The 27,898-nt window shown below is 36.5% G+C and overlaps 1 protein-coding gene across 1 annotated transcript; it reads right to left on the bottom strand.

Annotated features, from left to right (window-relative positions):
* Nucleotides 1-1,717: 1,717 nt before the first annotated feature.
* On the bottom strand, nucleotides 1,718-27,898 carry SLC38A11 (solute carrier family 38 member 11). Its single transcript, XM_074594561.1, has 12 exons — nucleotides 27,615-27,898; nucleotides 25,044-25,161; nucleotides 23,793-23,867; nucleotides 21,398-21,532; nucleotides 19,891-19,956; nucleotides 18,031-18,137; nucleotides 17,501-17,580; nucleotides 9,337-9,407; nucleotides 8,195-8,356; nucleotides 6,358-6,470; nucleotides 5,698-5,829; nucleotides 1,718-2,630 (listed from the first exon to the last, which is right to left on the bottom strand). The coding sequence occupies exons 1-12, from the start codon at nucleotides 27,657-27,659 to the stop codon at nucleotides 2,385-2,387; spliced, it is 1,350 nt and encodes a 449-aa protein (XP_074450662.1). The 5' UTR covers nucleotides 27,660-27,898; the 3' UTR covers nucleotides 1,718-2,384.

Below are 27,898 nucleotides of genomic sequence, written 5' to 3'. Positions count from 1 at the left end.
CACAATTTTTATTATGAAATAAAAAGGTGCTTCTTTCAGACCTCCTAGGTCCTAAGAGATCATATAGTAGGTTAGTGTTATTTGCCATTTCAATAAAGGTAAGTTACAGTATGTAATACTGGAAAGGAAGGAACCATAGCTTCTATAAAGCCAAATAGCAGTTAACTTTAGATTTTGGCATCCAAGACGTCTGACTTCCCTTTTTCAGTATACTTATGGTTAGGAGAGCCCCATTGTCACCTGACAAATCCATGAATGAAAACCAATGAACATATGATTACATGAATGCAATTAGTTTTGGCAAAAGAAACTTTTAAGTGCAAAAGAAGCTTTATCAGCAATGGAAGCATTTAACTGACCACTACTACCTCAGACTTTACACTTTTCAAATTACAAAGCGGCATGAAACAAATTTTCTTTACATCTGCATTTATAAAGCAGAAAGGCATAGAAAGACTTCTTCATAAAAGACATGTAAACATGATTTAATATATACACACCCTCAGTAGAATCTTTAAGTTGAACAGGCAATACTGTAATGCATCCTATAAATTATTCCATTGACCCTCTAAAGCAAGGATAGCTTATAACCAGTACTTGAAACAACAAAAGAAATTAAAAAAAATAAGAAAAGAGAAGAGAAAAGCTCATGAGAGATTTCTGATTCATCAGAAAGATTTCATTAGCTGTCATGAGGAAATACTATTTAACTCCATTTGGCACAGAACAAGGGGAATCCACCCAATGACTACTCACCCATGGTAAGACAAAATCAGCTATTGCTGGATCTATACTGATGAAAAATATTCACTGACAACAGTATCAGGTACTTGGACAGCAGATAAATTAATCACCCTCAAAGCTGACTCTATGTAGGGGAATTAAAGCAGAACAGCACTCCCAGTGCTCATAGCTTTACAACTTAAAAAGAAACAAAACAAACAAAAACCCACCACCACCACAAAAAAACCCCAGCAATACCTAAAACTTCTATTATGAAAGCACTGCTTTTAAAAAGTGTTATTCTTATGAGTATTACCACCATCTAGCGATCCTTTCTTAATGATCTATTTAGCTAGAAGTCTCCAATGAAATAGTTTTGTCATGCAGGATGAACTGAAGACAAAAACCATCACCACCTCATTTAGCAGCACAAAAAAGGAGTAGCATCATGAATCCAGTTGTCAAGAAATGGCTGGTAAAAGGAACCACAATGATCACGACAATGCAAAAACTAACTCAAAGTAAAAAGTTTGATTTGACAACAAAATATTTTAAAGATCCAAGCACTGATATAGAGGATACTCATATTATTCATTCTCAACTTCAAATTACTCATATGCTACAGGCATATGTGTGTGTGTGTATTTTTATATATACATATGTATATATGGACATATACATACATGAATCCTTAATGTTAAATGAATTTTGGAGAACATAACAAATCACAAAATTTAACAAACCATGACAAAATCAATAGCCATATATTGAAAAGAATCAGAGGATTAGAATGATAACCAAGTTTGGAAAGTTTTCTTACACAATTTGCTCAAGCTGCACGTGCCTGGCATATAGCAACGTTTCAATCCAGTTTCAGAGATAATAAATAGCTTTATAAGTATAAGAATCAAGCTGTGTTTGTTACCCATGTCACCTTCTCTGTCAATCTTGACATTTTTACAAAGACCGTTTACTTGAATCTCTAAATTCACCTGCGTGGATTTATTCATAAAAATCTTTTAATTGGAAGACCACAAATTGTAACAGTTACAGTTAAATTGTATCAGTTACAGTTCAGTCAGAATACAAAATTGCCCTTAATTCAAGAGCCCATATAAGGGATGCTTTCAGCACTAAAGGAGAGTTATTGCAAAATCAACAACAGAATTAATAGAGGTCTTTCCATTTAACAGCAGAAGTTTAATACAGAGAGAGAGATTCAGACATATTTTTTTTCAGGACTTCAAAAAACCTCCGTACTATTGTGTGCTAACAAATATACATTAAAAGACTGTAAAATTAATAAAAACTAAATGATAGCAACGAAACATGGGAGATCTTTACATTCATGATTCATTTCTAGCTTTAAACAGCATTGCAGCCTAAGTTAAAAAAAACGCAGCCTTTTTGATAGATTTGCAAGTTATTCAAGTAACGTCTACTGAAAGGCACCTCTGAGAATTTCTGTTTCGACAGCTAAAACTTAAGTCTTACCTGGAAAAGGATGGCAGCATAAAACCAAGTATGTAAATATTGTTACACAGCTTAAAATTCTTAGTGCATATCAAAGCATAAAAGCTCTTTGTTCCACTCTTGTTTAAACTGACATGTATGGCTTGTTGTGAGATGTACCTGATCTAGTCTGGAGAGTGGCGTGCGACCTATGGTGGAAGTGTACTGTTGCGAAAAGAAACATTACTAGAGAAGCAGTAGAACATTTCTTTTCCGTGGCTACATTCCTGGGGATTCAAGATAGTCAAAACAAACCCAACTGTCATCACTAGCACACCGACAGCAAGGATCAGGCAGGATATGAGGTTATCTGAATGGTTCCATCGCTCTTTGGACAGTCTTAGATAACATGCTGTTGGGATGATAAAAACAAGTGGGGTAGCACTCAGAACACCCTGTGTGTGGGAAACAATAGAAAAAACCCTCATAAGCATATATATTTAGATATAAAGAACAAACCCCTATGTTTTTAAATGGTTGTGATTAGATTGATGCAACAATAAAGCCAGAGAATAGAGGCCTTTTCCAGTGTTGCTATATGGAAAACTTTCTTTTCAAAATCACACATAACTTGCAAAAATATCTGTAAAATTACTTGAAATAATTCGGATTTAAGTGCTTTTGCTTTGCTGATACAGAATAATATTTTATGTTGCAAGTACTATTAAATCCATGTAGGAGTCTAGATATAATACTGCCTTAAAAAAAAGTGAAACATCATGTAGGATTTCAAAGAATTCTAATCAAGTTTTACAGTTATGACCTCATTTACACTGACATCCCTATGAAAGCAAAGCTCCTTTTGAGAGAGTAAACGCCCCCTCTTATTAAAAATTCAGCTCCTCTTTTAAATGCTCTCTTAGATAGAGACAAATAAAAAACACCTGCTTAAATGCTTTTTATAGTAAAGCCACTGCAGATTAACATACGAGTTACATGCCAAAAGAGCATTTTTATGCAGAAATTCTGAACATTTACTTTGTCACATACTTAAACACTATGTTTCAACTTAATTATGGTGAGCTAACATGAAGCTGCTAACTGATGAGTACAGAGATCAAAAGAGGTACATGCACAAAGTATCTTCTTCATAAAAACTGAGACACTCAAGTATGTGAAGCAACACAAGTCAGCATCCCAGTGAAAGAATAGCACAGCAAAACCCGTAGACCCTTGACTCCTGAATGACTGAATGGTTTCCCTGGGGAATTACTACAGGGCAAACACAATAACTTTTGTTGTGCTTTAAAACCAGAAAGCAGGGGAAAAGTAAGCAGAGTCAGAGAAACAGCAGCAAATGCTATTTGTGGTGAAGAGCCAAAAGACAGCTCTTCTGCTGGACAGAAAGCCTGCTGAGAAGACGGATCATCTTTCTTTCACATGTAAAAACTCTGCCTATTCATTTTTCCCCTCTACCGGTGCATATCAAGACCAAACAATCTTTCTAAGCACAATTACACCTAAGAAATGTGTACAGCTGTATTGTCAAATTCTCTCTTAAAAAGGAAAAAAAAAAAACAACAAAAGATATGAGCTACCCACTCAAATGCCTGGCTATCAACTTCTGTTTGTAACTGAATCAAATTATCAGCTTGACTATTGAGTAATTGCTTAGGCCTCTCTGGTAAAAATATTGCATTGATGGAATGTTTGCTTTTGAGTGATTAATTTAAAAATTTTAATTACAGAATAGGAATCACAAACATTTATTCACGCTAGAAAGGTTCACTGGCAGCCCTCTGGTATAAATTCATTTTTAACATATTATACCATATAATAAATGTAAGCCACATACACATATATAGACATATATGGGCACACGTAGTTAATTAGGTTCATTATACCAGTATTCAGATCTTTGGATGGAACAGGCATGTGTGTATGTATGCACACATTTAAATCCTTTTATTGGCATGTATATACACGCACAGGTGAATTTTCTACACTTGTAATGTAAAAATAGAGGGAAAAAAGACGAAAGAGAAATTACCAACGGATGCCATGAATGAGAGATTTTAACGGAAACATGTATCCTGACCAAACCAATAGGAATATTGTTTATTTTGAGCTAGTTATAATTTGGATTAACTGAGAAGGAACTACGTAGGTAATTATTTTAAATAGAGGGTAATTGGATAGCTTATCTGAACATTCAGACCTGTTCTGTAATATTAGTGCAAACATGACCTGCTAAATCACTGCTACAAAATCACTCATTACTGCTCGGTCAGCAGATAAACTGCACTGTGGATCAGAACAGTGTACATGTACCATCACATACATACAAGTACATGTATCACATAACATAAAGAACAACTCCCTCCGTTTTGTTCCATCAGTTTTAGATAAGCATGCAATATACACGTGGACAGGGACATAAGGAGGTAATTCTAAAATATTTCCATAAAGAAGCAAAAGCTGCCCTTAATAAGTTTTCTCTACCTTCTAACTTTTATATCCTGGGGTGTGGTATTTCCACATCTGCTTTATTTATTAAAAATGGCTGACCTGAAATTGAAAGTAAACTGTTAAGATAAACAATGTTTATCATAAATGTAGACTGTTTTTTGTTTGTTTTGTTTTTTTTAACATTTCCTTTGATTAAATGTACATCCTGTGCCAAAACAGACTGACTTCATCTGGTAAATGTACTTTGGTAACTAGTAGTCTAGGATTCCAGTAGACTGTATGCAGTTCCAGCCAAGCAAAAAGGCCACATAAATGTGTTAGAACTGGTTCAAGTCAATAAGCGCCTTGTGTGGCCTGCCTGGTAAGCTCCATCTCTGATATGAGGCGATACCAGACACAGGAATGTTTACTGTCAAACAGAGCAGTTTCCTCCTAAAAATCATACACTCAGGTTATGAAATTACTCAGTTTTGTTCCTTGTTAAGCCCAAAGCTGGGAAAAATTCCAGGTACTACCTTTGTGGTCTCGCAACTTCTGGTTCTTTCAGTCCTTTTTTTTTTTGTGGTTTTGTGTGTGTGTGTGTGTGTGTGTGTGTGTGTGTGTGTGTGTGTTTTTTTTTTTCCCCCTCCACTTTGTGTTTTGCCTCTTTGGCACAAGACAGTCATTAGAATCTGCCAGTGTTTAGTAATTTGCCAGCTTCATTAGAAGCAGAGATTAGAGAAAGAAATGCTAGATTCAGTCCGGAAATACAGTTAGGATGAGCATTTTAGTGGTTTCCACTGCAGTTTAAATACATTTGGTAAGTCACAGCCACTCATATCTCTAGAACTGTTCTAAAAGCCATCCCCAACCATATGAACTTTACTTCCTGAACTTCCTTTCTCCTTTAATTATCCAATTTTGAAGCAATGGATAATTTCTTTTTTTCTACTAACATTTCTACTGACTACTGTGTTGAAGTACATAAGATTTCCAGTAGAGCTGTGGATTTTTCAGAGTAGTGTTTTATAAAAAGATGATATATTAAATAAAAGAATATACAGGTTCACTTACATTCAGCTCTAAAACTATTCCAAGGCAATCATACACTAATGATATACCAGTCGCCACAGCAATGATAACTACTGTCACAACAATATGGAAAACTGTTGAGAGGTTCCCATGGAAAAACACATTGGCAATCACCTGAAACAGAACCACAGTTTTAAATCCTGATTTTGCTCTTTATCTTAGCAAACAGCTTAGTCCAAATCTTGTAACTTTAGGAAACTGAAGGAAACTACTTTCTTCTCATTTGCCCACTACAGAAGAAAAAACACTTACAATTACTTATTGAACAGATGGATTTCCTAGATGGAGATACTTTCATAAAGCAAAACTAGTAAGCATGATAAATATGCTATTTTTGGCTATTCTTAACATAATAAAAACAGCGGCATGTATGCCAAACTTGTAATTTTAAGCAGTCCTGATATTATTAAGTAATTATTAATACAATATTGGATAATATTATAATAAATGTAATACAACATTATATTGCCAGAATCTAAACAGTACAACTAGTACCTCATACTCATTGCATGCAGCAGAATAGGATATGCTGACATTTATTACAGATCAACCATTGACTTCAGCTACAATATGTACTAATAATGTGTGAATATTATTAATATATATCAACATTGTTAAAGGGAGAATGTAATAAAGTCTTACCTCTCTGGTCACAAAACATTCAAGGGGGAAGGTCAGAATTACAGTAACTCCGTAACAAAACCTTCCAAATGTAGCAAGGTTGTCATCTCTACAGTAGTTTTCAAATATATCTCCTGAGGCATAGCAAAACATCAGTTAGTTTGAACTTCATGTCATTTGCCTATTTGCAAATTGAAGTGTAAGTTACTGGAGTTACTGTAGTAATTGAGACTTTCTGATCCCCTCTCCTAACACATATCAAGAATCTTTAGTTACAGTCACAAATTACACCCAGGAGGAACTTTCACCTTATCTACTAGTAGCAATGTTTTTATTTCAAGCAGTATTTATCTTTCAAAAATATTTTAACATATACACATTAGAGTCTGTCATCTGTTATCTTCTCTTTAGCACAGATTTTGTATGAAACACTGTTTGAATAAATATGTGACAGATTCAGAAAGTAAGCTTCTATATAAAAGACACATTTCCTTTAAAAATGTTAATTCCTAGAACAACAACAATTACACAAGGAAGACTAGGGAGTTACCTCTGGAGAACTGCATTTCCCTGAGGGTATCTAATCATAGCTGGTAAGCTGCGGTGAAGAATTTCAAATATTCTGACCCCAAAAGGCCATTATAAACAGATGGATTATTACCTAGCAAATCTTCTTACATCTAACAACAAAAGCATTGCTAGAGAATTCAAATCATCATCTTTCTTAGTGTTTCCACAAAGCATCTGGAATAATGATCTCTGAGTTACAAGAGACATGGCAAGACAGTGATCAGCTGATCTATCAGGTCTTTTCTACCCGATTACTATGCTATTTTATGATTTACTACTTTTTAGGATCACAATGGCACTGAGGAAGCACTAAGGTGTACTTTAGAGAAAACAGCCAAAAGATTTTGCAGGGGAGACAGAAGGTAAGATGGAATCTGCTTACAGCAGAGTCATATGCTGAAGGACAGCTGCAGTCAGAGCTTTCTATACTTGAAACATCTCAGCCAATTTGCACTTAGTCTAGCTACAGCTGCATCTAGGACAGTAAGTTATTCTGCATAAACAGCACTAGAGGCAGGAAAAAAGGACAGATCAACCAGTAACCCCCATCCTACAATTCCTCTGTTCTCAACTACATGCTGCTCATCAGGAAAGGAAAAAAGCTTGCAAAGCCTTCTCCTACAATTTGGAACAGCACTATTAAATAACATAAAATCTGCTTGCTTATGAAATGTGTATTTTTACTGAAGAAATTTATGCATTGTTCTTCTGAAAGCACCTTTTCCACTTCAACAAAATGTTAAAATGTATGATGTAACACTGATTATTTACATTTATATGTATTTCCGTATACTTATATAGAGGTGACAGTAGGATTAGTTACAGCAGAACAGCTATTGTAAAGATAGGAAATATCTCAGAGTTCGAGCTAGGATGCTATAGTAGCACAGACAGGAAAAGATACAGCAGAATGTAAAAAAATACGTCAGGCACCTTGTAGAAAAATCAAGGCAATTTTTGTTCTTACTGCTCTCTGCTAGTGGACCGTGTAGCTAAATTATAGATGTTTAATCCTCAGAAGTATTTTGTTTATGGAAGTATTCAAAGGAGACTTTCACCGATGAGGCTTACACTTGGGAATCTGACACTTATTAGCACGTAGCTGACATCTTTGAGTCCTGTTTTGATTGTTGTGTAACTACAAGGAACATCCTAACTATTTTTGTCCAAACATAGTGTCATTTTGGCATTTTTACAATCACTAAGATATTAACAGCAAAGGTCAGACAGAAAGGCGGAAAGGTAAGGATTACAGCAAGCACCAAAATTGAGAGATCGAGTAGTTTACCTTCTGTGTATCCTGTAAAAGTCATATATCCACACGCAGCGAACACTACACTGATAACAAGAGCAAGTGAGACAGACACATGTGTGACTCGAGACCAGTTCTTTAATGTGGGTTCTTCCAGAGATCCATATATTAAAAAGCTGTTATGGTTGCAGATGAATGCTGAAACACACATGAAGTTAAAGCTAATGTATGAATTCATGCTTATAAGCATATAAAATAAATTCACAGAGTGTATATTCCAAGGTAAGAGAGACACAGCACAGTCTGAATCCCCTCAGTAATAAATACAAGCATTAAATCTGCAACAAGTGGCAAAGATAAATGGCTTGAACTTCTACTTACTGTTTTGATTTGATGAAGGTTTATATTCATCCTGATTCTGATTACATTACCCTAAAATGCCATGCTGCTTCCCATCCTTCACACTTTCATTCCACCTCTATTTTGTCTTCCTGCTCTTCTTTTCCTTAAGAACCCAACTGCAGGGTTTTTTTTGAGTTGCAATTTTTTTTTTTTAAATCCACAGAGCAGTTTGCTACTTTCAGACTTCCTATGACATCCATTTTAGGCAGCAGCAAGCGCTGGGAGGCTCAGATTATCACAGTGTTAACAAGAAGTAATATACCAGAACCTCCAGGAAGGAACAGATTTTAGAGTGAGGATAATGGAGGTGAGTTGAGACTCACCTGAATGGTTCATTGTGAGAAAAGGGAAGCAACAGGCACTCTCTAGCGAATGTATGCATTGCAGTCTAAGATTTTTCTGTTAGAGGTTATCGAAGAGAATGCAGAATGATCACAGCCTCCTCAATTTATCAATTAGACTAATTCTATTGGTGCAGGTGTTTTAAGATGACCTGGACAGTTGAGCTGGATTCACATGACGCACTGCTGTCTCTGCTACAGTGGCAATAGCCTCTAGGGACAGATGGGCAATGTATGGGGATAATGTCTTAAACTATAACAACTAAATTAACCTATGGATAACTCAAAATAAACTTAATTTTTTTTCTAAGCCAGCTTAACATGAATATTAAAAAAAAAGCAGTTAAAAATATGTAATTTTGAGGTCCAAAATATTAAATGAAGTAATTTCTTACAGTTAATCTGAATACTGAAAATACAGAAAAAAATACTTACCAAATGACATCACCCCAACGGCTTGTACTGCATTTGATTTTGCAAATATCCATGCATTTTCTGATTTGGGTCTAAAACAGACATTTGTTTTAATAGATTATTCTCTTTCCAACAATCAGTTACTAAAAATAATTTAAAATACTATGCTGTAATGCAGAACTGATAGTCAGATCTCCAGAACTCTCTGAAGTATGCCAGAGCGTTCATCAACAATAAGCTGAAACTAGGGAGATACCCTTCTCACCTCCCTTGTTTTGATTAAAGTATTTCTGTAACCAGTTTTTACAGCCCAAAATGTCAGCCTGTTTCAGCAACCAGTATTGTAAAGAAACTTTTCAAGTCATCATATACCAAGAAACGGCAACAGGGAAGGTAAAAGCTGTTACTGATTCTAAGGTTATCTCAACCCAAAATCTCCTCTGACTATTTAGAGGCAATTTCTTCCTACTTTGAATTTGCACATGTAATCCATGCACTCTAGAGACACTTCTTTCCTAGGCTACAAATTAAGTGAGGTGGTTTGTCTTTACGTTTGCTCCAACTAGCCCTCATAGTAAAGGGACTAATCTAGTTCCCAAAGGAGTGATAAAATAAAGTATAAAAGAGTATATGGAGCCTTTTACGATCAGGCAAGAATGTAGTATCCCCCACATCTGCTCCTCTATGATATGCCCACAATTTTGGACCTGTGGTAACTGTAAGTCTTAAAGGAGGACCCCAGAAAATCGTCAGTGATCTTTGTTAAAATCCATCTGATGCATGAACTCTAAATAAACAGTCAAAATGAAGCTAAGGGGAAGGACAGGAAACATCTTTTTCCACAACTACAATTTGCTAAAAATATCAAATGAAATTCACAAGCCAGTTGAACATTACATTTGTAATATTAAAGCACAGACAAAGAAACCGTACAGAGAGCTTGCTCTTAAAAGGTTGGCTGCTGCTAACTTGCTCTGTTTTTATTTAGAGGGAAAGCTGCTGCCACCTGAAGCCCTAGCTGCCATTTTTCTACTGTCCTAGAAAGCAGTGACACTCACACCAGTTCTGTGGAGGTAGAAACAGCTTTGTCTCTGTCAGCTTTGTCTCTCCCTCTATCTGGTGATAACTAGCTGGTTTTGACAGCCGTAGTGGCATATGCTATGCCAGGTTTCATTGCTTTCAAATGTTTAAACCACACCCCCACCCCCTAAAAAGCAAAAAAAAAAAAAGACGACAAAAAAAAGATGTAGCTGTTTCCCCTTTCAGAATTCATACCTTACTATTTCTTGAGATTTCAAATAGTCAGTCCTTCCTTTTCCCATATTAAAAAAACATTTAGAATACCGACTGCACCTTCAGTTCAGACTTGGAGCACCTTTTCCGCTCTTAAGCTGTGGTTGCTAAGCTTCACTTTGAAACACACAGAACCTGAGCATCAAAATCGAGTTCAGTTTTTTGTCCTTAGATGCAGCATGTTGTCTTGACTACTGTAACATACTGCCTCTAGTCTTAAGCAGCTGAATATGTCCCCTCTAAAACGTTCTCAGACTCAGCATGTAGATGTAATAAATACTATGGATGAAATAGAGATATCTGGCATTTGTCTTGTGACATAGGAGTTTTGACTCACTATTGCTGCTGTAGTTCCTCATATAGAGTAGCCTCCCTTTCCTTGATACCACTGATTTCAAGTCACTAGAGATGTCTGTGGACAATTCATATTCATAATTTTGAATGTATTATTTTTCAAGAAAATATTCACATCTGATTGGGAAAAAAAATTATCAGCAATATTCCAAAATAAAAATAGAATATAGAAAGCTAACATTACAACTGTTCTATTCCATAACCACTAGAGGTCAGCTTTGATATCAAACATACAGAATGAAAATTTGTTTTATTATCCTTTGACAACAGAATTTGTGAAAGCCCCCTTACTCCCCTTCTATCAACACTTAGATTATCTAATACTCTACAAAGCAAAATATCTTTTAAAATGCACAGACATAAAGAATGCTTTTGTCTGAAACACATCTAATTTCTGTGAAAATGGTATGTCCTGTGCAACAGTATAACTATATTATAAACTCCTACAAATAGGTATTTAAAAAATGGAGTGTAGAAAGCATGTGAATTTCTGTTGAATTTAATTTCATTTTTAATAAAGTGGCCAAATAATCAATTAAAAAAAAAAAATCACAGGACCTAGTTTTCCCCCAGCACAGTGTTTGGATATTGCTAGTGCATAAGCTACACACCAAAATATAGCTTTGCTTTATGGATGAATGGCAAATCAGATTAGGAGTACTATTTGGGGGGAAAAAATTTCAAAAGAACAAAATCCTGCTTATTCAGCAGCATAAGAAGATAAATCCCTTCCATTCTAGTTGTGGTATGGAGGAAGAATTTCAGATCCACAATTTGAACGCTACCAGCAGATTGCAACATCATAAAATGCACATTGGTACAGTGACATATGCAACAGTATATGGCTCTTTCTTACAGTAAGTCATATAGTGCTGCATGTGTTTTGAAAAACCCTTTTCATACCTTGGGAATAGAAGAATCTCACACAGATGTGCTATGTAAACTAAGAAGCGAAAGCAACACAGTAAGAAATTTCATTTCTGAGCGTTTAGAGTTAGCAGCTCTAGAGTTCTGACCATATCAACAACAAATCACCCCCCAAGTCCAGTCTGCAGGACATAGAGACTTATGCAAAGCTCCTGGAAAAGGGTGCAGGTGACATGAAAGTGTCTATATAAAATAAGACTTCAGACTGGGAAAGAGAAAATTGTGCATCTGTGTAGGCAGATACATACAAAGGCTGAAAGTCTCACAAGAATACCAGATAACACTATACCTGTTCCACTTTTTCAATCCTGCTGCTAGTGTTCAGACACTTTTTTTTTTTTTTTTTTTTTTGAGAACAGCCTTTGTTCTGACCAGTTTGACCTACATTCTTGCTAGGAATTGTTAGGGACAGATTTTAACTGCTGCTCATACAAGAATAGCAGTAGCTGTGAATATCCATGAATGACAAAAACAGATAGCTTATTGTTCCTCACTCGGTGTATAAAAACACATGCTATGTCTGCATAAACACAAAGTCTTTTTCATGCTGGAGAAGGAGAAGCAGTTAGATGAAACACAATGAAAGTTAACAGAAAACACACACTTGTGATACTAAATGCACTTGCTGAGACATGTACTGTCTATCATATACAGCAGAAGTTGTAACACAAAGCAAAAGCTTACAGGTAATATAACTGTGATTCTTGGAACAAAAATAATAAAAGATCGAATACAAAGATGTTCCAAGGGAGATCCCAGACTGGAAAATGTCTCAGCTGCAAGTAAGACAACAGTAAGACAGAATGACAATAAGAACTGCCCATAGAAAGGTAGTGAAGTCTAGCGATGAAGAAAGCCCAGCGGTTGAGAAAATAAGGCTCTACTCAGTCTTCACTATACTTAAGGGAAAGTATATAGCATAATAAGGGAAAAAAATAGCATAACAAACATACTAGTGAGTTTTTAAAAGTTTTGAAAATACTCATGTTTATCCACATAAGAACAGGGGAAACCGAAAAGAACAAACAAACCAGGCAAAGGTTAAGATGAACTAACAGGGTAAAAGGCATTTCACATCCAGATCGTGAGTAAGTTGGGCAAATACGTTTGGCGGTCTAAACCCGCTTATCTTCTACTTCCTGTAAAACATTTACAGTATAATATTCCCCATCTTAAGATCCATGCTATGCAAAAAAGTCTTTTCTGTCATTTATGTAGAAATGCTGACAAATATAATACAGCAGCAGAGTGCATCAGAAGCAAAATTTCTTTAAGCAGGGCAAGAGAAACATACACCCCTGACCTCAACCCAGCTTGCAGGTATGTAACACTGACTTAAAAAAAACAGAAAAAAAAAAAGAAAAGTTAATTTCTAGAGAGGAAGCAAAGTCATATGTTTGACAGGGGAGCTACATGTTGGAATGAGACGACTTCCATTGTTTGAGACTGAATATCAGTGACAAACCACCAAGTTTAGGTGCAAACTAGCAGTTATCAAAATAATCCAGGAACACATGGCAGATTAATTCAGGTTTAATCCAATGATTTAGACATTTAGGAAATTAATTGTAAAATTTCAATTCAATTATACTCTAAGGTGAAATACCTTTTTAGTTTTTGTTTAAATTTTAAAATTTAATAGATACTGAATATAACTTCAATCAATATAATGCAAAGAAAATGAGAAATGCTCACATCAGCCTCGAATTTTATATTAATCAAAGTGATCTTGGTTGTTAACACAGACAAGGGAAAGCTATGTGTCAGCCCTACTTAGTTACGGCTGCTTTAACTCCCCTGTCTTCCTTAATGAATTACTTAGCAGCTCTGTAAATATACAGTAGCTTATTTTCTTCACACAATAAAGTTTATCTTTGCTTACTATTGGATTCTTTATATGAAGGAAAGAATCAACTTTCTACTTTCAAGTTATTTTCCTGAAGACTTGGCGTTTCACCCCTGTGATCAGCTGCCAGTTGAGTAATTCTCACATCCTATTTTTTGTGTAGTAGATGCTCTTTAAGTTTTTCCTAGAGATTTGTGTATTATGCAGACACTGACATGACATTCTTTCCAAAAGAACACCAAATCAAAATGATCCATCTTTATAAGCTACAGAAAATACTGCTTTTTACAGCAATGAATGTTAGTTTCAGCTTTGAAGCGTGAAGTTATTTTGTGCAGTATTAACATACAGCACATTTACAGTTTGAAATAATTCTAACCCATTTTTTTTGATCACAGCAGAAAAATACCCAGCTATAAGCAGGTGGAAATAAAGTAAAGAACAGATCATCAAAATGTATTTTTACCCAACATCTTAAACTACTGAGAGTAAACACTGGGTCCAGAACACTGGATTTTATCTGCAGGTTCATTATGTTCTTCAGGCAACGGTAATCACATGGATTACACTAATCAAAAGCAAAACTGAAGAAAAAAAAAAGTACCACCTCAGTTGCATATTTGTCATAAGAGGGAATAAATTAAACCAAGTAATCTCTCATGATAAATACATTATTTTTTTTCCTGAGAACAAACAAGAAAATAACACTCCTATAATGTCCCCGCACAACCTTCTCCACTCCCGAAGCAACTAGAAAAATAAATAAAATAAAAATGCAACACTCAAAAGACTTATTACTGCTTTTTCAGCCTACAGTTTCAAGCACATGAAATCATTAAAAACAGTCATAATGTTGTTGTTTCGCTGATGCTCTAACACATTGCAGAAGGTTTCTAGGAAAGATAATATTCTCTGTTGTCCAAATAACACATATAATTTTCAACTAGAACATGGATGTCATTTAAGCAAAAAAAACAGTTTTATCATCCCTACATAATCTTGTTGTATCTCTCAAAGGGAAGCAACCTTCACTTTGAAAAATCTAAAGGTAAGCGAAAACTGATTACTACTCAGAGAGTTATTATTGATGTGGGAAGATCTCTCAACAGGATTCCAGTGGAACCTGACCTGAGCCCAGCACTTTTGAACGTATCCAGCAGTAACCTGAATGATGGAACAAAAAGTAAGCAGCATCCTTAACAGAAAGCATGAAATGCGCAGTTAACACAAGCATGGTAGAGAAAAGGGTGAAAAACAAAAATCATAAATATGTTGGTAAAAGGAGAAATCATCTGATAAAGAAGTATTCAATTCTGTAATGACAAATTCTACAGCTATGCAGGAGCAAAAAAGGCTTCATAAGAAGAGGGTGGGGGAAACAAGCAAAAAAACCCCAAAACTTCATGAGAAATGGAGTGAAAGTAAGGAAAAATTGCCAGCTCACAGTTCCGCAGAGAAGGGCTTGGTGCTTCTATTAGACTGAAAACTCAAGGCACGTCCACCACGTCAAGCTATTTTCCAAAGAGGCAAACATCAAACCAAGCTACATAAACAGGAGCGTGGCAATGCCCAAAAGATACAGTTGAAAGGGATCTCAAGACACTTCGTATGTAAGATCCATTTTCTCTGCTCCTCAGTGGGCATACCACAGGCAGCTGGGGCACCACAGTATTGCTGTAAATCACAGAGAACTTAAGGCAGCCATTGAGAATGATCAGTAGTACAGGAAATGACAAGAAGAGAAACAGTAAAGGAACTGTGTTTGTTTAGTCTAGAGAAAGAATCAGCAAAGGGGGACAAGTTACAGCTCTTTAGAGGTGTTTTTTAAGCATTTGAAAAAGAATGAACAGTTTGCTGTCTGTATCTGCTGTAGTTAGGCCAAGAAGCAACCAACATGAAATGCAGTAAGAGAGACATATGATACACATTTAGGAAGAATTTGTAAGAAAAGTCTTGTTAAGAACTGGAATGGGAAATCACGGAATTGCCAAGAACAAACTAGACAATCACCTGTCATCAATGACAGGCATACAATCAGTTCTGCCATGTAACGATAGGGATTAAATATTCTGGTTTGGCCCTGTCAAGCCTTTATCTAGGATTGTACAAATTCTTTTCCTATATGACAGATCCGAGGACTGTGTTTCATAAACACGATTTTTTTAAATCTCTTTGAAAACTCCAACTTTTATTTTACTTTAATAAGGATTCACAGTAAATGCGTTATTTACTTGTTTCACTTGTTAAAATACTGTGATGGGACCATATAAAAATATATTAGAGTTCTTTATTCTCACTGCAAAAAAAGAGATGGCATACCATCATACCATTAACAAAATATTAGAAGAGGGTTTTAATAATTAAAGTATATATCTATTTCTAACTGTAAAATACAAATAGTAAAAATAGACATTGATAGAATTTTTTGTGAGGCAAAAAATTCTGATTAATAGTTTATCAACTTGCTAGATGCGTTTTTGAAAACAAGAAGTGTAAAGGCAAAAATGGAAGTCTTTAAAAAATTAAAAAGTAAAACCCCAAGAATTACTCAATACCCAACATTATTTATCGTTAAGAAAAAATAAACCCACACATTCTCTATTTTTTGGTGCCTCACAACTGTTGAGAAAAAATGTTACCATAGTAACAAGGTCATCAGTAACCATTACATATAGCTGCTTCTTTTTTTGACAGGGGATTTTGAGATTACCTTTTCAAACAGTCCTTTAACACACAGTATGAAAAACATGCTACTTCAGAAAGGAGTGGGGTGGGGAGGAAGTCCCACACTGTTCTGAGAGCATCATTTTTATAGGTGATAGACAGCGTCATCTGGTACAACTTTAGAAGCTGCTATTCTAGCAATCTTCCTAGCATTAAATTCAAATGCCCTGTAATTAACCCATGTACCACAGCAATAAGACAAATGAACAATCATGTGTAACACTGCTGAACCAATCATGGTAGAAGAATCCAATTCCTACAGAAACATTAGAAATACTATATAAAACTATTCCCATAAATAAAAAAGCACATTCAGAAATTTAGTTTTTCATCTTTATTAATATATCTTCACATTTAAAGGATAAGGAAAAGGGAATAAAGCAGACCTTCTAGGCCATAAAGGAAAGATAATAGATTCGTAACACTTTCTTGCAATATAATTGTAAAATATTGCCACAACATACATTCACGTTTACTAAATTGTCTACAACGCTCCAATGTTAAATACTACTTTCAGAGTAGGAGTGCTGGAAAAGTTTTGCTTGCTTACATTGTTGCTTTCTTAAATGACAGAATAAAGTTATTATTGTGTTCTTTTTTTTCTTTTCATTATTTTTATTCTATTTTTATTATGAAATAATTATATTAACAGAAATATTCATAAGATGCTATCTATTTTAAGATTGTAAACGTATGCCATCTGACAGTAATGGACAAAATTAAAGATTTCTCAAATGACAGACAAACTCACATGCCCATTCAGGAGCCACCTGCTATGAGCCATATCACTCGCAATTTCCAATTAATCTGTAGTTTTTGGAGACTTTTTCTAACTTTGCTTATGTGCAATAAAAGAAAAAAAAAGGATACAGTATGTCTTAGCAGTTCATTTTGTATTGCTATTAATACCGATTTATTTTTTCAATTATCCGTCTCTCCCAGAACAGCCACGTTCCAAAACTATGCAGATATATGTAATAGTGAAATAACAGATTACGTATGATCAAAAATTCACTTTGTGGCAAGTGTAAGAATACTTACACTTGTGGACTGAATGTTACTGTTCTCACCATCACAATAACCAGGATGACAATGGTTAAAATCAGAGAAATAAGAGATACCTGTAAAGGTAAAAACATTACTTCAGTCAGTAAGCTGCTGAAAGGTTGTCCTCTTAGCAGCATAATGTACTACTTTTTTCTTTAAAAAATTAACAACCAAGTAAAGTGCTAACTATCACTTGCCAAATATCTATAATTAGAAATCTTGTCCTATATCATTATCTTTTGATTTGTTATTCTTTTTGAGTAACCAGCCAATTGCAACTATTTGTCTAATTTCAAGTGATATTCCCATTTAAACATTTCTAATTGATGGTGCTCAGCATTTACAAGATCGGGCTACGTCACCCAGAACTTCACAAGATTTGAGTTCTACTAGCAGTAGATGGAAATAGTTAACGTGCTCTAGACAGATGTAATTGAGTTAAAAGACATGAAGTTATGATTGGCACTTATTTTCTGATGGCATATACAAAAGTGAACCAAAAATCAGCTGCTATTCTGATTTACCTTTCCCAGTTTTGCTATGTCTCGATACAAAGATAAAGGCAAGGTAAAGATGATGGTGGTAAGAAGAATTATGAAGTGACGGTCAGTAAGGGTGTTATCTGGTGCAACTAAAGCAAAAAAGAACATAATTTATTTCTCTAAGAGACTGACATGAGGAACAGATTAGTTACATTTGAAAGGCTAGGAGTAACAAACTTTGATGCTGACCAGGCTTTCAACCCCTTTATTCAAGCTAAGTAACACTGAAACGAAGACTAGGCATTAACTAACCTTGAGGAAACCGTAAACAGCACGTGCATAATCACAAGAATTCTGCAAATTTAAACCAAAGGCATAATATATGGAATATATTATACCAAACTTTGGAAGTCTGTTCCATATATATGGAACATATATATTCCACATATAAATTAGTATTAATTTCTTTCATCATGCCTGGGTCAATGTTGGCAGACTGGAAGTAAAACATTCTACTACTTCTTTCTGCCATTTACCCTTAAGGATTTTTTGACACTGTGTGTTGACATCAATTACTGTGCTGTTGAAGATAAGCAAATTCGTAAAGAACAACCTCAAGTAAGTTAATTTTGAGGTATTTTTTTTAAGCACCTCTTTTCTTGCTGTCAGCTGTCTTCCACTTGCAAAATACAGACTACCATGTGAGGGTAACAACAATGTTATAATATTCCCTGCAATCATTGGGATCTATTTGTGTAACTCGTGGTTTTTTTCAAGCCAATGACAATTTTAAATAAAACATATCTCAGTTTCAGTCAGGCTACCATGAATCACAGGCTTGAATGAAAGCTTGCTGAATAATTATGGCTGGAAAGTGACTGGCAATTGACAGAGAAAGTCTGTGTTCAATTTCCTCTATGCTTTGAGAGATTATAATGCTTTCCCAACTCTTTTCAGGCAGGCATTCTAACAGCCAGGTGAAAGATGTGCCATGCGAGCGGTTGCTCCTATTACAGAAGTCATATTGTATATAAATGATTAAATATTCACTGTCACTATCAAGCTGATCAGGTATTCACAGAAGAACAGAGTATAGCAGTTAAAACTGCATCCACACCTTGCAGGCTTCACCTGCTGAAAATTACAGTCCTCCTACAGAAATCAAACAGTTCATAAAAATACTAATTTCTACCTCATTGCAGACATGTTCTTTTTATTTTAATTTGCCAGTGAAGAATGTTTTAACTTAGCTGCTTTCTGCTAAAGCAGATGGCAAACGTATACAAATTGCTCCACTGATTCTGCTGTGAAAACTTAGAGCAGGGAAAGTGTAACAAGTGCATGAATTAAAATCTCAAAACACCACATCTGGTTTTGCAGTGAACGTCTAAGAGAACTGAAATTAACATGTTCGCGACCAACTATTACAGATATGCTTAAGTAAGCATTAAATCCATTACATTATTTGCAAGTCATCCAGAATTATTCACTAGATAATGTATTCAGTATTCAAATGATTGTTATAGGAAGTATCTAAAAAGATGAAAAAAATACTATGACCGTATAAATATACTACTGGGGAAGACTCCTTCTGTTTGCTTAGTATTTCATTGAAGCCCACGGTCTCTTCACTGACACTGAGTCCAATGCTAACCAAGGACTACGATTCATAGTTTTTATTTCAGAAAAACTTGCTAAAAAAACCCCACCCAACAACCAACACAAAACACCACTCATACAAATACACTTCAAGTTCTTAACTGGTACTATATTTAAGAGTAATTCAGAAGCAAAGTAACAGGTAGGACTTCAGACTGATACAGGATGCTAATTCCTAAATACTTATGCTATATTCCTATTCAATACATTTTCCCCATTCTGAATTTTTTAAATGCATCTTACCTCCAGGAATTCTCTGAAAAACTTTAGTTAAAGTGTCTCCTGTTATTATGTTGTAACTAATCATAGCTTAAAGAAAATAAAATTTTTTGTTAGTACATGTCAAATATGAAATATTTGATAAATATTTAAAACACATATTTTGTAGACTTCAGGATTATATGCCACTATTCCTCTTGAATGAATTCTGGCTAGCACCAACAACTTCTAAGTTTCAGGTTTAAAACAAACAAACAAATTCTTTAACACTTGCCTTTATTTTTTTATTATTATTATTTTTATTTTTTAAACAGGAACAATCTAAGCAAGAATCTGGTCTGAGAAGCATGGCCATTGTGCTGTCTGGCCATATAAACTTATTTCAGAAAAGGAAAAGAAGCTTTTTAAAACTGTTTGTTTCTAAGAATAATTCTTCATCAGTTTATTTTCAAATTCTTGTCTCTATTTAGTAATGTTCCTGTGTTAGTCTAATCATCAGTCCTGCAATGAAATGCACAGGACTTGCTAGCTCATGTAAAAAGTTAGCAAAATCTTTAAACCAGAAGAAAGGAGGAGACAGTAGTTGAAGCTAACAGATATGGACTTCCATTCCTTCTTCTCATTAATAAGAACTGGAGCCTTAACATTCATATTTCATTCTTATCTTACTCTACACTAGAAGTGTGAGTATGTGTGCGTGCATGTATATATACATGCAACATATATTTATGTACTCATGTGGTCTTCACCATTTAGACAGTATACATATGGGTATCGACGTTACCTAATGCATATTCACTGTCGTAAAATTGTAAGTCATTACCACCGCTTACAGAAATAAAGTCAAGCACATACATATGCATAACTAGTTCCCAGGTAAGGACCAAGAACTCTACACTTCTTTTCCATGTTCTCTATGAAGTAGTAATTATACTCTTTTAAGTCAACACGTGTAGCATTGTTGCCTGCAGTGACAGTAACTTGAGTCCCTTAAAAATCTCAGCTACCTGAAAAAAATTCAGCTCATTGGGTATGAGGCTGAATTAGTGATTTTGAAGAGCAATGATGTAATTTTCAAGCAAGATCTGATAAGTGGCTTCTCCTATGAGAGCAATACTACATATTTGGAAAAACATTAATTCAATACACTCCTAAAGTCATATTTTCCTTTTGTTTCAGGCACATCGAATTTGTGCCCTGTTATTCATTCTAGAACAGAATCTCTTCTTTGCTATTTCTCACAGCTACTTTTGTCATTTATTTTTAAGTGTGTGATCATGAATTTCTCTGTTACTACATTTCAGTTCATTTCTATTATTCTGATCCTCCAACTCATTGAATTCTTCCTCAGTCACTCTTCAGAACGCACCAAGTAATTTTTAGTTTTCTTTTTTGTTGTTGTTTTTATGGAAGAGGCATATACAGTATATTCTTTACAGAGCTCTTAGTATTTAACCAGTGAAAGAATAAGGCAATGCAAAAAAGCTTGTTATTTATAAAACTTAAAAATTTATATTTTATGTGATCTTACCAATAAATGGATATAAAAATTGAAGAGTTGAAAGAATTAGATAGCCTACAAGACCGTATGTTTTTCTGACCAGTTCTTGATAGGTGTTGGTACTGGAGAGGTTTCCTCCTTTGATCAGTAATATAATTGAATAATCTGTTAAAATATCAAATTACTGTTAAAGACAGTATGAAGCAATTTGTTATTGGCTACTGCTCATCTTTTTCACTCCTTAAGAAAAAAAAAAAAAAAAAAAGTCTGTAAGAAGGAAAACAGTGGCACTGGGAAGAGCAGGCATGAGAAATCTCACAAAGGATCTCAGTTCACCAAAACCAGGAGTTATAGGCTCATACTGGAAGGAAATACTGATTAGGGACAGCAAAAACAGACTTATTTTCTTTGGTTTCCACCATGGTCAAAGGGAATGAGAACTGTCATGAGCACCAAAAAAGGAATATTCAATTAATAATGCAGAGTGGTCCTGAATGGAGCATCTGATCGTATCCTGAAAGCAAGTAAAATGTGAGGACTGCCTGTGTCATAGTGCCAGAACTCTCGATCACTTTACTGTGCTATTTAGCTAAGTTTGTGAAAGATAAATCCTTGTTAGTATTTCATATCTTCTCTGTTGTTTACAATAAAAATATTGAAAACATTTTTATTGGATACTTTTAAAATAAAACACTCACGAAGTGATTTACCTAGAAAACCACGAAGGTTTGAGACACCTGATGTCACAAGCAGAATTACTCCCAGCTTGAACCTCAACTTTTTATGAAGAACAGTACAAAATGTTGCTGTTATGTCAAACTATGCTTTAGTATTCATTTGAGCACCATGGGACTTTCCAGTCCAGATTAGTTACAGCACAGAATTTATTACCTTAGTGCAGATGTCTTGATAGATAGTAGCTAGACCTCATCTAGTCCTCTTATGGCTTTCATTTAGCTTGTAATCTATGCTGTGATAGGAACAGTTCCTTTCTGTGAACAGTATCAGTGTTTATTATCTTCTGGGGATGACTAAAATGATGAAATTTTCACAGTCTTTAGAAAGGAGACTTCTACTGTATGTTAATATGAAAGCCAATCCAGAGATTCCCGTGAGCATACGTAATTCTTACACACTATATACTCACGCTATAATTGGGAGCAGACAAAAACAGAAATACAGAATTGTTCATTATCAATTATGTTGCATACTGAGCTGATCTTGTACAAGAAACATTAAGTCTTTGTAGCAAGAAATCTTAGACCCACAAAACTTGAAAAAAGATTTATAGTTCAATGACCTAAAATTGTATTTCTCTGTCAATCTAAGACTACACCCAATAAAATTCAAAAACACCCCCCAAAATGAAATACAGTGAAAATTGCTAAATAACAGCTGTTTGCCAATTTTTCAGTAAAATCTATGGAAAATAAATGCTAGTGTTACATACTTAGCCTGTACTTTAAAAGCTACAAGTCAAAAAGCTGTAACTATAGTTATAATTTGCTTGTGCAAGATATAATGAGTCACATCTTTAGCCTAATAAAAGACTGAGTTTAATCCACAAATTCTGGGCCTATGGCTATAGTCTTCAAAATACTTAGAAATGCAAAGAACTAAGTAGATTTCCTATAGAAAAGTAACTGAAATTTCTGAGCTATGTTTATGATATGATTTCATTAATGTATTTTGCCATCAGCTATAGAGGAAAAGTTTCCATTAGTAAGGAACATATTCCTTACTTTATATTGCTCTCCAGTCAAACCTTGATCATTTACGCAGATCCTTAAATGGTATTTCAAGCAATGAAGAGCAGCAGCTGCTGCTCAGCATACAGGTAACAGAATTTGTACCACTCACGTTGACTTGTCTTGTAGTTTTAAGACTCAAATCCACAGAGTCTTTATGAAAATTCTCCTTTGATGACAACAGATTTACTTATGTTAATTTATTAGGTGATTTTAGAACTTGTCCCTTTTTGAAGGTAAATTCATTATTTTCTTGACGAATGACAATAAAATAAAATATTCAAAATCATAGTACAACCAAAGGCTTTAGTTCTGCAGTTTATTTTAAAAAAGTGATATACAACCCACTCAAGGGTCAGTCTCAATTAGGATAAAAACAGTGGACTAAAACAGGTGATTATGACGCACAAATAAGAGCCATTCTTCCAAATGTCACCTTGACCTAGCCTAAGAAACTAGGCTTTACGAAAATAAAATGCACACAAAAAGCAGCTTTATATGTTGTACAGTATAATTCTCTGCTTTTACTGATCTGCTCAAGGGATTAGTGAGGTAAGGAAAAAAATTGTCATTTTTATTGTCATAAATATACCTGCTTAAGCTAGGAGTAAGCTCAAGATCAGCTAAACACTGCAAGACTAATTTTCACTTTACAATAGAAACTGCTTTTAGAGTACCTGTGATATAGGCAACCCCAAGTAAAAGCAGTACTCCTAGAGGAAAACCAGCTTCTTTCATTGAATATGGCAATCCTGTAAATAAGAAAAGGAGATATTATAGAAGAACCTTTCCAAATATTTATTTGCTGAATACCAAAATAAAGAAATATTCAGATTTAAAAAAATATCTCAATCTCCCAAATTGGACCAGCATGCTTAATAACCTAAGAAAGATTATTTTCAGTGAACAAAGTCTTGCCTAGGTGTAAAGCTCAGTCAGCACCTGCCCCATCAGTTCTCTCTGATCATTATGCACAAAAACAGGCTGGGCAGAGAATGGACGGAGAGCAGCCCCGAGGAGAGGGACTTGGCGGTGTTGGTGGATGAGAAGCTCAACATAAGCCAGCAACGTGCACTTGCAGCCCAGAAAGCCAACCGCATCCTGGGTTGCATCAAAAGAAGCGTGGCCAGCAGGTCAAGGGAGGTGATTCTGCCCCTCTACGCCACTCTGCTGAGACTCCATCTGGTGTACCGTGTCTAGCTCTGGAGCCCTCAGAAGGGCACGGACCTGTTGAAGCAAGTCCAGAGGAGGGCAATGAAGACGATCAGAGAGTTTGAGCACCTCTCCTATGAGGACAGGCTGAGGGAGTTGGGTTGTTCAGCCTGGAGAAGAGAAGACTCCAGGGAGACCTTATAGCAGCCCTCCAGTACCTACAAGCCTTCCAGGCTTGTAGCCTTCCAGGGGGCCTAGAAGAAGGCTGGGGAGGGACTTTTTACAAGGGCATGTAGTGATAGGACAAGGGGTAATGGCTTCAAACTGGAAGAGGGTAGATTTAGATTAGGTATTAGGAAGAAATTTTTCACTATGAGGGTCGTGAGACACTGGAACAGGTTGCCCCGAGAAGCTGTGGATGCCCCATCCCTGGAAGTGTTCAAGGCCAGGTGGGATGGGGCTTTGAGCAACCTGGTCTAGTGGGAGGTGTCCCTGCCCATGGCAATGGCGTTGGAACTAGATGATCTTTAAGGTCCCTTCCAACCCAAACCATTCTATGATTCTATGATGACGGTAAAAGAGGCTGCAGGGTATTTATCACTGAGACATGATCTCAGCTGACACCTCTGCATTTTCACGTAGTAAGCAAGTAAACATAGAGAAAAATCTTTAGGAACATCAGAAGAAAGTAAGAACACAGTGTTATTCTCCAAAGTGGATAGTCATGCGTGTATAAACCAGGCTGAACACAGGATACTAAAGAAAAGTATGCTTACCTATAATGCCTGATCCTATGATAGAATTGATAATGTTAAAACCAGCTGAAGCCAGATCACTGTTTCCTCCTTTATTCCTGGGCTTACTAACGAGGGCTGTTTGGTCATCTGTTTCTACCTATTTAAAAAAGACAATGGTAACATTACGCATGAGAAAAATAGCTGAGAACAAGGATTTTACACGTATTTAATATAGTCCATTCAAGATTAAAAAAAAAAAAAAGACTCATATTTGTAGAGGTATTTTGATAACTAAATCACATATTTTTTCAGTGAGAAATCAAAGGGCTGTTAGGCATCTAATTCCTTTACAAGCCTGACCCATAATCTTCTGTAATTAATTCTTCTCTGAAGAAAAAAAAAGTGGAGGGACAGAAATCTGCATAAATTCAGAGGTAGACTGTTAAACAAAGAGCTTTTTAGTCATGTTGCAAAGGCAAAAACGTGAATCAAGTATTTTTGAAAATATTTTGGCTAAAATGACTGGTCAGTAAAAATAGGCCCCTGAATCAGAAGAATGAAATCAATTTCAAGAGTTACTAGTAAAGTATGCCAACATCTGAAGATGCTCTAATTCAAGATTTTATCCAGCATTTTAAATATTTCTGTGTCATCCAATGGTTTGGTTTATTATGAATAGTTAATGACATTATAAAATTGCCTAATCCCAGAAAGTTTCTGTGGGAAGGCCTGGTACAAACCAAAGTTCAAAGCACAATCTGTAGCCACTGGCTTCAAAAATTAAAGTTCTTATCTTCAAAAAGCATTTCTTCATAAGCATGCAGTGGTCCTATCCTTAGATCACCACACTGCTGTCAGAGAACATTTTAGAATCATTCATTTTAAGGCCAGTATTTTAAACGAAGTCGTGTAATTCAAAAGAAGAACATTCATTTAATGAAGAAAATGCCTGCCTGTGTTCTACAAAAGCAAAACATCCTGTGCTTACCATGAAAACAAAACCACTATTTCATGCATGCAGGAGCTTATTTAACATATATAGCAGGTATTACAAACTCAGATGCTTGTCACTAATACTCCTGGAAAAAAAAAATTAAACGACCGATAAATCTTAAGTCATCTGTAGATAGTGGTATAAATTGACAAGCATAAGAGTGCCTCAAGGAGAGCTACATATTTAAGTGGAACCCTTAATCCTTAAGCAGTACTAACAGAAAAACAGTAACAGTAGCTCAGATCAAAGGCCAGTATAACCTGGTATCCCATTTCTGAGAGTGGCCATGAGAGGTGCCTAGGGAAAAGTGTAAGAACATGAAGAATAGATGGTTAGCAAATAACTTTCCTGTCTCAGCTTTCATCAGTTTGCATATGCCAGACTTCCCAAAGCAGCTATCCCTTTGGTGCATCACATCCCTTAATGGATTGCTCCTTGAATTTGCCCTTTTTTGAAGCCACATGTATTTTTAGCATCTACAATGTCCTGTGGCAATGAGTTCCGCATCTTGATTATGCATCATATGGAGACAGCTACTCTTCTTTGATCTGAATCTGCCATTAAGCAGCTCCACTTGGTGTCCCAAAAAAATCTGTGTATCATCACAGACAAACCAATGACCGCTTCCTACTTATCTTTGCCATGTCACATACAGTTTTACCTGTAACATGCTCCCTTAGCTGTTTCTCATCTAGGCTTAACAGGTGTTCCATTTTATTTCACCACTGATTTGAGCAGCATCACTGTCATTGTCTCTTGAAATGTTAATGATTTCTGCTACTTACAGCACAGTGCATGTGAGATTGCACTGAACTAGAACAGTCCAGTTCCCTTTTCAGCCGTTACAAGAAAATGAACACGATGTGAATTGTACAGCTCAAAGGCCCTACTGTGAACCCTGGTCCCTTCCCCACTTGAAAGAAACACATCTGAATTGGCAAAAAGGACAAGAAAGGGCAGCAGAAACTGTGACAGAGGTGAGATGGCCCCTGTGTGAAGACTAGCACTCTTGAAGGTGTGCTTGGACTATGGACAGAGGAGGGAATGCCTGCCTCACGAGCTATGCAACTTGGAAGGCTGAAGAAGAGGTGAAGGGGATGTGTTGGCCTCTTGCCCCTCTCCCAGAGAGCAGCTGCAGGCCATGACACAGCTACGGCCACGCACTATCGTATCAATAGCAGCGGCCCACCAGTGGACCGGTCGCTCGAGTTCTGGTCCTCAAGTGAGACTGAGTTTTAGCCCCACCAAGCTGCCACAGTGCCCCTCGCTCACAAGGAAAAGGCCCCTCATATTGCATTTGTTCCTCTCCTGTACCAATGGCTCATTCTTCCTCATACGAGTTATGGGGAAGCTGAAGAAAGACGAAAAAGCCGTAGCTTCTGTCAGCTCGTCAGCGGAGCCAGGGCTGAAGCGCCGACCCGCCCGGACGCCTAAGTTCGCTGTAAAGCCCGCCAAAACTGGCGGCGGCGCCCCTCACACCCCTATTCCCTCCAGCGTCCCGCCACGACGGGCCGCGGAGAGTAGGGACAAACCAGGGGAATGTCGGCGGGCTTGCCGAGCCGCGGACAGCCCCCCACCTCAACCCTCCCTGCCGCCGCCGATCTCCATCTCGGTACCTGGTGAGTGGCGGCCGGCGGCGGCTCCGTCCCGCCGCGCTCCATCACGGCTGCCGCGGAGGAGCTTCCCTCGCAGCTCTGGTGCCTGAGCCCCGCGGGCCCCGGGAAAGGCGGAGGAGGGAGCGGAGAGGCGCGGCGGGCAGGCTCTGCCGCTGCTGCCGGGCGGGCGGGCTCCTCTCTGGCGGGCTGGGAATAGTCCCGCGGCACCCCCGCGGGTTGTAGAAAGGCGAGAACTTGTAGGCCTGGCTCGCCGGCGGCCGTCCCGGCGCCGTGTCCGCACAGAG

Source organism: Larus michahellis, chromosome 7, assembly GCF_964199755.1.
Source record: "Larus michahellis chromosome 7, bLarMic1.1, whole genome shotgun sequence".
NCBI lineage: Eukaryota > Metazoa > Chordata > Aves > Charadriiformes > Laridae > Larus > Larus michahellis.
The sequence above is the reverse complement of the archived record's forward strand: the minus strand, read 5'-3'. Positions and strand labels throughout refer to the sequence as shown.

Bases quoted from the DNA above. Each gene is read 5' to 3' on its own strand.
- SLC38A11 (XM_074594561.1), bottom strand. From the start codon at position 27,659: ATGGAGCGCGGCGGGACGGAGCCGCCGCCGGCCGCCACTCACCAG. The intron at 6,471-8,194 runs GTAAACTACTCG...GCTATGCCTCAG, and splicing joins TTTTACAGGATACACAGAAG to GAGATATATTTGAAAACTAC. The intron at 2,631-5,697 runs GTAAGTGAACCT...TCCCACACACAG, and splicing joins GAATAGTTTTAGAGCTGAAT to GGTGTTCTGAGTGCTACCCC.